Raw genomic sequence first — 12,800 nt, 5'->3', positions numbered from 1 at the left:
TGACCAGCTTGTTCTCTTGACAAGCTTCTCTCTATTCACCTTTGCCCTACTTCACTTTGAACTCCAAGGCCAAACTTCCCTGTTGTTCCTTTTATCTCTTGACTCCCTACTTTAGCATTCCAATCCCCTAGAATGAGAAGAACATCTTTCTTTGGTGTCACTTCTATAAGGTGTTGTAAGTCTTCACAGAATGGGTCAATTTCAGTCTCCTCAGCATTGGTGGTTGGTGCATAAACCTGGATTATTGTGATGTTGAATGGTTTGCCTTGGATTTGTATTGCAATCATTCTATCATTTTTGAGATTATATCCCATTACAGCTTTTCTTTTGTTGACTATGAGGGCTACTCTATTCCTTCTACAGGATTCTTGCCCACAACAGTAGATATGATAATCATCTGAGCTGAATTCACCCATTCCTGTCCACTTTACTTCACTGACGCCCAGGATGTCAATGTTTATTCTTGCCATCACCTGTTTGACCACATCCAGCTTTCCAAGGTTCATAGCTCTTACATTCCAGGTTCCTATGCAGTATTTTTCTTTGCAGCATTGGACTTTCCTTTCACTTCCAGGCGCGTCCGCAGCTGAGCATCCCTTCCACTTTGGCTCAACCACTTCTGTGGTTGTAACAGCACAAACACAATAGCTGGTACCTCATGGGATGTAGTCCGCAAATGTGTCCTTAAAATATGATGTAACTGGAAATGAGAAACTGGAGATAAGCAGGCTAAGGTGATGAGATGATGAGAGTAAACTCATTCTGTGAGATTAAAAAAGATTGTGAGAATAAATACTGTATGGTTTTATGTTTTTATCCAGTGTCAACTCTGTTTAATACAAATGTGGGTTTGTCTCTAGTAACTGCATTTTTATAACCTGTGCCCAAGAACATACAGGTTAGAGGAGCACAGTTCTATTTAGGTGGCAATTAGGGTAAATATAATGTAAGAGTTCTATTGCCAGGCAATGACTATCAGCCCCAGTACTGACCTCTCAGCTGAGCTAAACTACCAATTTACCTGTGATTAAATTGGCATGTCTCATCCCCAGGAATCCACAGTAAAAGGGGCCCAGCAGTCAATATAGGTTAAATAATTAAAGAGCTCTTTTTATTCTAAACATGAGTAAACTCAGTCACAGTATTTATTTCTTTAGAACAATATTACTTTTTAAAGTATAGTGTTGCTTTATTTATTCAGAAGATTTATATTCTGCCTTTCAACCAAAAGATACTTAGAGTGATGCACTATAGAATATAACAACACATACAAACATGTATGTGTGTGTTTGGGGGGGAGCTGTCTATCTGGCTACATTCTGACTCTCTCTCTCGCCCTTCATATTATCCAGCAGGCCTTATTCGTCTTGCAATGAAGTCACCATATGTTTCCTTTTTGCCATTGAGTCCAGGCCAACTTGCAGTTGGCACTGTTATTTCTGGCAGAGAGGATGGTAAGACAGAAATCTCTCCACATGTTCTTCTCCCTTGGAGTTATGAATGGACCAAGCTGGTTTCTCTAAATTCCAAGACATTTTTCTCTGGAGTTGCTTAACAGATGCATAACCGACTTTGAAACAAAGTATGCAGATCAAAGAATAATCAGGTAAAATTGGGCTACTTGGATACAGGACAAATTTTCTGTGACTGAGGAGAAATTCAATCAAAGCAGCACTTACGTGCATGCAATTTATGCCCCATCACAAGTACTAAAGAAGATCTAGCAAAAGGCCGAGATAACACTGTTGAAGCAGCCCACTTCTGGTCAAAAAGTCTAATAGTCTTAAAATTTTAATTTGTTTTTATTTGATCTATATTTTGTATACATCTATAATTTTAAATTGTGCAACACTCTGATATCAGTCAACCAGTCAACCAGTCAACCAGTCAACCAACCAGTCAACCAACCAGTCAACCAACCAGTCAACCAACCAGTCAACCAGTCAACCAGTCAACCAACCAACCAACCAACCAACCAACCAACCAACCAACCAACCAACCAACCAACCAACCAACCAACCAACCAACCAACCAACCAACCAACCTACCTACCTACCTACCTACCTACCTACCTACCTACCTACCTACCTACCTACCTACCTACCTACCTACCTACCTACCTACCTACCTACCTACCTACCTTATTTTCTGGAAAACAAGGCAGAGCAGCCTCCATCAAAAACATTGTGTCCCTTGGCCAATAACAAGGACCAGACTGGACTTCATATCAGATTTCAAAGAAAGATGCTTAAGAGATCCAAATATGCTCAAAAGAAAGAAAGAAAGAAAGAAAGAAAGAAAGAAAGAAAGAAAGAAAGAAAGAAAGAAAGAAAGAAAGAAAGAAAGAAAAGAAAAGAAAAAAAGGGGGGTGAGCTAAGGAAAATAAAAGTGCTTCAGGGATTCCTTGTCCAGCCACAAACTTATGCTGTTGTCTCTCTAATCATAACTTAAGAGATGGTTCTAGATCTGGAAGCATGAGCTCTGATCTGCAATCCACAAAGTTGCTGCATGGAACTGAGTATATCTATTGGGAAAATGTCCGAAATGGCAAACAGTACATCTATCCCGGCCCACCTTGGTTTGGCCTTGTTCCTTATACTTAGCCCTATCCCTTACTGGAATGTGACCTCCTAACCTTTTCCAACTTGGAATTCAGCTCTGAAGCCAGCAGCTCCCAAACTTTGTCTCAGCATGTCCTCTATCTGATGCTTGAGGAAACCCTCCTGCTAATATCCCTCTTTTGTCATAATCCAATGTCCTTTGAATATGTTAATTGTAAAATTAAAAGCAAATGAAACTAATTTATCAGTTCTATTTCTATCACAGAAATATGTTTAAACAGATAACTTTATATATACTGTATATAAATCTAATAGTCTCAATATTCCCAGAATGTCTTCATGTCCCCAGAGGGGTACATCCTTCCTCATCTAAAGAATTCATGTCTTCATCCAGGAAAATATTCTCACTTCTCCTATAGTCTGTGCCCACCAAACAATGATGATTGTTGCAAAAATCAAACATGAAACATCTTTAAATCTCATTTTATGCCATTACATTGTGACTTCTTCATGTCATATAACATTAAACCATTTCCTTACTTTCAGCTGCAAGTCAAGCTGATGCGTTATAAATCAAATTAATGAAGATGTAACAGGCAGAAATTGAAAGTGTTACTTTTTTGGGTTATACTCGCAGAATCTTGGCAGGTCCAGTAGTTGTGGGACTCTAGGAGTTACAGTCAAAAAAGCAACTTTTATTACATCTGTCATGGACTTATCTGAGTTATACTTTTCTCCATGATTAAAGTACATGTGTAAGTATGATAGTCTGGAATTACATAATTCTTGTTTCAAACTTCTGGGGAATCTACAGCATCTTACAGTTTAATTATCTTCTTGAATGCACTTAGAATAAAGCTTTGTTTAGAATGGCCTAAAACCTCTATGTTTTGTTTTATTTTGTTTTTTAAAAAGTCGAAGACATATTGAATTTTATAACATCATAAAGTCTAGGTATCTTGCCATGGAATTGCTTTTTGTAATTGTACTGGCCAGAAACGTATTGGTTAATAATCCTGAGATAGTACAGTGATGCAAACTGCAGTAGCAAATTGCTGCTGGTATCATCAGACATGTGAGTTGGTGCACAACAAGGGATACAAGCAGCAAATAGTTAACTAGCAGCAATTCACCACTGCAATTTATTCCAATGCACCTATACCAATATAACTAATAGGATGCTGACTATTATGTAATTCATAAAGGGCTCTGTTTTTATTTTTGCAGCAGATTTGCTCAGCTACCCCAATAAAAATTTTGCATTTTTAGAGCAGATCTTGGCTGCCATCTGCTGTTGACTTCACTATATTCATTTATTCCCTTTAAGAATCAGTTGTGCCTGAAAAAGATGTAGACACTGGATTTGTCAGCTGAGCTTTCAAGAAACAGGATTTCTTTAATCAGATGCAACAACACCAATTTCATTACATCATCATGGCAATCCACCTCACCATCTGCGTGATTTTATTTCCTCTCAATTAGACATGCAAAGTGGAACTTAAAAACTGAAGAGAGCACCAGCCCATGTCCTCATGCTTGCCAGACATCTATACTCCTGCAAAATCTTTTAAAAATATGACACACCATTTGTTTTTATTACTGAATATCAATGTTTAAATACTTTTGCCCCCAAAGGTAGATTAATTATGCATTTAAAATATTTTTATCCTGCTTTCTCCTAAAAAAGACCCAATATGTCTCACATATTTAAAAAGAAACAATATTAATTTCTGAAAGGAAGCTCACTGAATAAACCTCTCCAAAGATCAATAGTCCCTCCTACAATAAATGCAGTTTTAGATGGAAAGGAGGGTGAGAGAGAAGAAAGAGAATTGCATAAAGATAGCTTCAGGACGTTGTTTTGGTATTCTCTGAAAAAAAAGGAAAAACAGACAGGGAAAAAGAGTTTTGAGGCTGTAGTATGCCTAAGATGACCATGCTTTTCCTTAGAAGTCCCACTGAGCATCTAATAGCTAGGAAGAATTCCGCAGGGGGCATCAAAGAAGGTTCTGACCTGGAAGATGAAAGAAGCAATCTTGCTGGAGACGTTGGTGGTCTCTTCCCTGTCAAAACTGGGCCTGGAGTCAGTGCTTCTTGAGTTGGCCCTCAGGCTGACCAGGATGCAAGTGCATGTGGCCACTTAGGGGCAGTGGAGCACAGAGGCATTCATCAAGCATCTATGCAGTGGCACTCAAGAAGGTGGCCCTGGAGCCGTGCTGTGCGCAGAATCTGTCAGATGTTCTACATTTCATGACTCCTTCCACCAGCTCTGTCTTGCTCTTGTATCTGTCAATTTCCCCCCCCCCCCCAGCTTCCTTCTTCAGGTCAGCACTGACCCTCCCTTGTGACAAGGTGCTTCTGTATTCCTTCATCTCCTAGAGTTCTTCCTGATGCTGTTTTTCCATTACAGTTTGCCAAGAAACAGGGCATTCTTCTGGCATTGGGCATTTTGGAAACCTTCTCCCATTCTTCCTCTCATGACTTGTGTTTCTCTTGGATCGCAACTTCAGCCACAAACCTTTTGTTGATCATAAGGTAAGCGCTACCTTTTCCTCCATACATTGTGATGCAGTCTCTCTGCCATGGATGGGCCCCTTTAGCCAGACCACCTCTTCCTTCCAAAATCACTTTTTTACAGGAAACATGGACTCCAAGTCCAGCTGTGAAAGTGGAAGGACCATCAACTTCACAGGCAAGATAGTCTCTTCCTTCTTCCAGGCCAGCTTCTTTCATGCCACCCCTTAGAATTTTCCCCAGCTACCTAGATGTTTCCTTTTTCCTTTTTAAGTACACTTTTCATGTATAATTGAGAAGTAAAATCAAGCAAGATATGGATTTCAGTGAAACTGTAATAAAGTTTTAGTGTTGTATCTCATTAAACAAATCCAGGAAATAGCTCTCTCTTCAATTATAATTTATGCAACATGTGTAATGTAATGTATTGTCTTTTTTTATAGTCAGGGAACCTAATTCCACGTAGATTCAGAAATAAAGTTCTACTGAATTCATTAACAGCATGAATCAGACACTGTACTGTGGTGGCCAAGGGCCCAGAAGATTTTCTGAGTCCCTTGGCAGTTATATATGGCTGGTAGATTGTATACTGTGGGACACCTCCCAAAACAGTTGATATACAAATTAGTGCTGTGATCAGCAAGGCTTAGTCTCCATATATCTGCATACAAGATAGCAGCATATATTTATCTCTTAAAGAAAAAAAACTTTAATCCAGAACCCCTCCTCCATAGTTCAAATGGGAAGTCTTATATCCAATAACACAGCTGCATGTTTCAGGATCCCCTGAGATTTATCTTCTGGAGATCTTTCTCTTTTCTTAAATGTCTGGTTTCAAGTTTTGGAGAAGAGGAAGGGCTATCTTTGAAACTCATCTTTACGACATTTAGGAAGGGTCAAACTTCACCAAACTCTCTTCATTTTAATTTCAGGAAATTCAAAATAAAAATATTTTGGAATGAAAGCTTAGAAGAAAACAGCTACAAATAAGTAGGAGCCTGTCCACACAGGCATATGGTTATAATGTATGGTTCCTTGAAAGCACTGTTTAGCAAAGGGAAAAAAAAGACCTTATCCATTTATGTTTCTGCTTTAAATTATCCATCCTTCCACTTTAAGAGCTGACCCACAAATTTCTGGCACTAGATTAGGGCACACACTCTTTTTGGGATGATTCACTGAGATGCAAAATAGGTCTTTGTTCTGCCTTCAGGACGGGTAGCAAGAAGTAGATTGCACTAACGGGTCTTTTAAGCACTGGCGAGATCGCACCAAATTTCACAGTGTGGACAGGCCATATAACTAGCTACAGTTATATAGTTTTACTTGACTTCTTTTGCCTATAACAAAGTAACTGTTAGTACATTAAATTGTATCAGAACATAGTATAACACCACTCATTTTGCAGTGCAACTGTACTTACTTTTATTTTCATAGTTAAAAAGTGTGACTCACTAAATGATAGAGAGTGAGTTGTTTAGTCATTAAGTCGTGTCCGTCTCTTCGTAACCCCATGGACCAGAGCACGCCAGGCCTGCCTGTTTTCCACTGCCTCCCGGAGTTTGGTCAAAAGAGAGTGGGTACCATATTTCAAGAGCTGCTTGTGCCATGCTTTCTATTACTTTCTCATGTTCTACTGTCGTAACAATAAGGTGGCTGTGCTGGTTTTGATCTAAAAAGCCCTAAACAGTCTGAAACCTCAATATCTAATGGAATGCCTCCCACTGAAGTAATCTACCTGTCCTTCCACTCCTCACAACAAATGTTACTAAAAGTGCCAACGCCAAGGGAGGCCAGAAAATCTACAATAAAAAATGAGGCATTTTCCAACCTGGCCCTCCTATTGTGGAGTAAGCTACCATTGATAGTTCCCCAAGTACCATCCCTTCTCACCTTTACAAAGATGTTAAAAAACTGAACAGCTTTTGGGTCGTCTTCTTAAGGTTCTTATACCTGGAAACCTGTGAGCATTTGTCATAGTACTTACTGTATTATTTTAGGTTTAGGTGGTTAAGATTTTAGATTGGGGTCACTTTTAATTTAATTGTCGTGATTTATCAGAGGACATCATGCCACTTGTTTTTTATTTATTATGCTTTGTTATTTGTTAATTATTAATATGTTTAACTTGCAATATGATCTCTTGGCTGTCCAGAGAGTGCCTGTTCAATATTGGATGGTATAAAAAGAAAATAAAGGTGAGGGGAATGTATTTTGTACTACAAGTCAGTAATTAATTTCTAGATTTAAAAAAAAGAAATAAATAAACTAAATATTTTTAAACTGAAGAGATTGAAGACATACAGAGATTAAATGGACTCTTGTCTGACACCTTGCCTATAGGAAACCGTTCTGTTTCTCCATAATCTGTCCTAATTACATTTTGATACTATAATTATTTTAGTACTCTTTTTCAGCTTTACTCTAATGTTGGATAGCAGCAGTTCATGATCAGTATCACAATCTGCTCCTGGTCTTGTTTTGGGTCAGAGAACACAGCTTCTTCATATCTTGCTTGCAATTACATAGTCAATTTGATTTCTATATTGATTTCTATATTTGATTTCTATATTCTACATGATATCAATGTGTAGGGTCATGTGTTTGGTTGCATGAAGCATATATTTATGGTAAAGAGACAGTTGGCTTCAAAGAACACTGTAAGTTATTATCCTGCTTTGCTTCTGAGCCCTAGGCCAAATTCTCCAACAACATTTGGTTCTGTTTTGCTTCCTACTTTTGCATTCTAGCCTTCAACGATTATAAACTTGTTTTATTTTGTTGTGTGATCAATTTACTCCTGGATACTTATAAAAACTTTCAGTTTCATATTCTTCAGCCTCTATAGTTAGAGTATAGAACTGAATGATGGCTGTGTTGACGGCGATGTTCCTAGAAGTATGATTGATATTATTCAACCAAACTTTGCATTATAGCTCCTGTACTATATCTTGCCTCCGTTTGTCATTTCCAGAGTAAAACAATTGGTAGTTTTCTAGCTGAAAATGTCTCATTTCAGTCTGTGGGTGATCACGGAACAAGGAAGGCTAATTGCCTTAGAGAGAGAACAAAGGAGTTGACAGCAGGTGTCCGAGCCAGCGGAGCCTACAGGCAACGCTCTGAGAGCTCTTTTATTTACTTAGAATGATTTACATAGTATGTTGTGAGAGAGACAGATAGGATACTAGTTACCTAATCGTAATCAGGATTGGCTAAAATAACCCTTTGATCTTATGCTCTACCTCTAAGCGAAAGGGCAGAATAACCTCATCTGCTGGCAGCTGCTGCTTCCTGCCAGGAGTCTATGCAAGTCACTGGAAGAGAATGCAGCTACAACCTTGAAGCAGAAGTTTCCCACACAGTCCACTTTAGGTCACTGACACCAAGCATTGCAATGTTCATGTTTTGCTTTCCAGTTTATCTTGATTCATACTTCTCATTTTCCATATTCCAACTGTGTATCTTGAGCAGCATCACATTTTCCTTTCACCTCTGTGTACATCAGCCACTAAATGTCCTTTTGGCTTTAATCTAATTTATTAGCAACAATATTCATACTTGTCCTTTGCTCATCCCTAGTAGGTAACTGCTTTCTCACCTGGGAGTCTCATCTTCCAGGACTATCTCTTTTCCCCCCAATTTGGTCTGTTTTTAAAGTAAGAAAGGTTCAGCAGTGGTTTACTGTTGTTGCCTTCTATGCAGTATTCACACGTTAGCTTGGCTGATACTGCGATTCTCTGTGAATGCTCCTTTACCAGAGTCTCCTTCAGCTACCACTGCTGCCCAGTAGCTGTCCTCCAGAAATTTTTCCACCCCATCAGCACTGGAACCAACCAGGTTATTTTACTGATCTTGCTGTTACTCCTGAAGAGGGCAGATGCATCTAATCTGATGCCTGACCTGTGAATATTCCGCCTTGGGTGACCCTGCTAGTAATCTAGGCTCATAACAGAGTCTAGCCTCTTGACTTCTCTGCCACATGCAAACCCATTCACCACATTAATGTGTGCATCCCAGAAGGGGTGCTTGAAACATGTCATTTTCAGGCCTTTTGATCATGGTGATGATAATTCATCCATGCCAAAACAAAAACCTAGAGGTGAATAAACATAAACCTTTCAATGACATTGCTTTTCATGCCAGGTTTTGTGCAGCAAAAGCATATGATTTAAAATACTGCAATTAGTACTGTGTGACCCTGTCTCTGGAAGCCAGATAAAGACTGAGCTTCATCATGTGAATCATTCATCTGATAGAAAACATATTCACATGACATGTTTATACTGTACAGAAAACAAACCCACAATTCTATGTCGCTAATCTGGAAGTGAGTCCTAGTAATATCAGTTGAACTTGGTTCTGGATATTTATTTATACACGGGGCAAGGCTGCCAGCTACAAATCACGTGCTCCTCCTGAACAGATCCAGAAAACGGGAGCATTTTTCCAAAGATTGGAAGGGGAGGGTTGAAGAGATTTTTTAAAAAACTTCGACGCTATCGGAAGTGAGGAGCATTCATAGATGCATCTGACATTTTCACTGCAGAGTGCTTGGCCGCTGCCCACCCATTTGCTCAGCTGCAACGCGGGAAGTCTCCTACCGGAGTCACCCCCTACTCTGCAAGAGATAAAGGGACGGCGGGGAGGATGAACAGGGAGGCGTTGAGGCAGCTGTCAAAGGATGAAAATAAGAGCTCTCCTGCTTTCTGGGTTGAAATTTCGAGATTCCACCCATGCTCTCGCTAGGTTTGTCATTGGAGCTTTATTGCCTCAGGCAGCAGGATGCTTTGGGACGGCCTCTTGTGCATTTAAAGGGCGGCAAACGAAGCAAATTACAGTACTCTTGGATTTATTCATTTGCCATTTTGAAACACACACACCCCGGACGCGGTCAACGAAAAGAAGTCTCTTCACTATATATTTTTAATATAAATACGGAAGATTGTCCGCCCCGCACACGGAAAAGGGCTTATCCGCAAATTGCAACCAGGAACCGGAAGACTGATCGAAACCCATGATTGCTATGCCCTCCAACACCTCCCATCCGTCAGGGACCGCGAGCCTAAGAGGAGAATCTTTTGCCCGAATCTGTCATGGCGGCGGCGGCGGCGGCGGCGACTGTTTCCCTCAGTTCCGCCCTTTCGACAGCCATATGGGGGGAGTGAATACCAAGTCCGAGGGCGGGCGCTTTTAAAGCCGCTCGTAGGTGTCCTCCGAATACGGGAGGCGAGAACGCCTCTCCCTTGTCCACCAGGCTCGAACCGGAGGGCGAAGCCATGAGCCACGGCGGAGGTGGTGGGGCTTTACCGGGGACGTTGCCGAGGGCACAGGCCTTCCGCTTGCCCGGCCGCCACGGCTACGCAGTCGAATTCTCGCCCTACCTGCCCGGGCGTTTGGCCTGCGCTACCTCGCAGTACTACGGAATTGCAGGTGAAGAGGCAGTAGGGGGCGCATGCGTAGTAGAGACTGCGCGGTCCAGTCCCACCCCCTCCCCATCTTTTCCCTACTTTCTTGAATTTTTCTATTCAGTAACGTTAGTTGGAGATTGACATGCTGAGCGAGCAAATAAAAGAATAATAATTAAAATAGCGTTCTTGGCTCTCTCCTCAAGTCCTGTTTGTTCACTAGGGCCTCTTTCAAAGGAAGAATCTGTGCGCTTAAACTACGATGTCAGCCTTACTTAATGTGGAAGGAAGTCCCCATGATTTCCATGATAATTTACTTCAGGGCTTGTGTAAAATTGCAGTTGGTGGGAGTTGCTTCTGCGTAAACAGGGTTAAGATTGGATCTTGCTTTAAGGAAAAAAAATCTGATCTGAGAAAGATTGCTTTTCTAGCTAGAAAATTTCTGATAAATCCAATACAGGTACATCCAATTCTGAACATCCAGGTGAACTGGTATAAGAAAATATTTTGAGAAGCTTGGGTGGTATTGTGTCTCTCTCTTCCCCCCCCCCCCTTTTAGCACTGAACAGAGTGGAACTTTTATAGCTTATGGACTTAACAAGGCTTTCACTGTAACTCTAGTGAGCTTCCAAGGCTGAGCAGGAATTTGAATTCAGTCCTGAGTCATAGTGTGTCACTACCAACTACAGCACCCTGGGTGCCCACACCATCCTGGATATCCTTTCTGACTGCAGGGACAGCCTTCTTGCATTTCCCCCTAGAAATATCTCTGGTTTCCAGCCGTGGATTTACTGGTTTATGGTCAACTGAGTTTAATAATGAAAACCTGTTCTTCATGTGAACCTTAAATTATATTTTGGCACTGTGGTTTTTTTCCACTGTTCTTCCTCAGTTTTACTTTAATTTTTGAAATTTTCATGATCTTTACCACCATCTGCTCTGGTTTTGTCTTGGTGGACAGAATACAGGTTCTCCACCTACTGTCTGAGTACATAATGTATTTAACTTCTGTATTGGCCATCTGGTGACACTCATATTTGCAGCTATCTGTTTGGCTGCTTAAACCATCTATTTGCATCAAAGGTATTAGCTTCTTAGAATTTTATGAGTTGCTCACCTGTTTTATTTCTGATTTCTAGGCCAAATTTTGATCATTCTGGTAAACCCATCATATATTATAATATCAAAATTCTTGTTGCAGTTCTTATCAAATTTACAGCATGACAAAACATGAAGGTATAGTGGACCCTTGACTTACAGATGGCTCGACTTACAGACTTTTCGAGTTACAGACTTCTCTGGCCGTAAAATTTAGGTTCGACTTGCAGCCAGAGAATTGACCTACAGACCAGAAAAAAACCAAAATGGAACAAAAATGGAACAAAAACGGCCATTTATGGGATTAATTGGTTTTCAATGCATTGTAGGTCAATGGAGACTTGACCTACAGACTTTTCGACCTACAGCCACCGGTCCAATACGGATTAATACTGTAAGTAGAGGGTCCACTGTATTCTAAAGTTGTATAGCTTAATAAGTACTTTAAAACTGAACTTGAAATTCTTAAATACTACAAAGCCACTTTACTGCCACATCTTATGCCACAAAATTTAAATCTAGAGTTTGATTATGATGGTGATTAGTGTAACCCATCTCAGTTCTCTCTGTATTAATAGGACAAAATCATGGTAACAGAATTCTATGCACATCTGCTCCATCAATCAATGGAACTTAATGGAGGAGTCTCCATTTTTAACAGCATGCATAATTCAGGTTGATTTACTATCTTACAGACTAAAAAGATTTTGTCCAGTCATTAGGAGCACTACTGTACAGAAGATCTTGGCCTTGGTCTCTAGCAGTACATTCTTATGCTTGAGGATCTTTCTAGTTCATTGATAGCCACCTTTCCAAGTCTCAGTTTTCTCATTTCTTGATTGCAGTCTCCATTTGGTTTGATGATTAAACCAAGTTGTAGAACATTTTTAACTACTTCAATGTTTTCCTTTTTAATTATGTCATTATTTTGTAGTCAAAATTTCTGTCTTCTTAGTGTTCACCTGCAGTCTGGCTTTTGCACTTCATTGTTTCTCTTTATCCTCCCTTCATTAGGAATCATTTTAAATGATTTCAGCCTTCTGCTAGTAATGTGGTATCATCTGATACAGTATTTTAAATTACAGTATTTATGTTTATTTTCACTCCTCCTTCATGTGAATCTAATCCAGTTTTCTGTGTAGTATGTTCTGCGTAGAGATAGAACAGATAGGAAATAAAATACATTTTCTTTCTCCATATTCGATCCTAACAGTAGCATCCT

The 12,800-nt window shown here is 39.9% G+C and overlaps 1 protein-coding gene across 1 annotated transcript in view; it reads left to right on the top strand.

Annotated features, from left to right (window-relative positions):
* Positions 1 to 10,212: 10,212 nt before the first annotated feature.
* PEX7 (peroxisomal biogenesis factor 7) overlaps positions 10,213 to 12,800 on the top strand; it is an 83,439-nt gene continuing 80,851 nt past the window's right edge. The window contains exon 1 of the mRNA XM_020779379.3: positions 10,213 to 10,505. Coding sequence (XP_020635038.3) covers positions 10,352 to 10,505 — 154 coding nt within the window. The 5' untranslated portion in view covers positions 10,213 to 10,351. The remainder of the gene's footprint in view (positions 10,506 to 12,800) is intronic.

The sequence above is a fragment of the Pogona vitticeps genome, chromosome 1 (assembly GCF_051106095.1).
Source record: "Pogona vitticeps strain Pit_001003342236 chromosome 1, PviZW2.1, whole genome shotgun sequence".
Taxonomy (NCBI): Eukaryota; Metazoa; Chordata; class Lepidosauria; order Squamata; family Agamidae; genus Pogona; species Pogona vitticeps.
The sequence above is the reverse complement of the archived record's forward strand: the minus strand, read 5'-3'. Positions and strand labels throughout refer to the sequence as shown.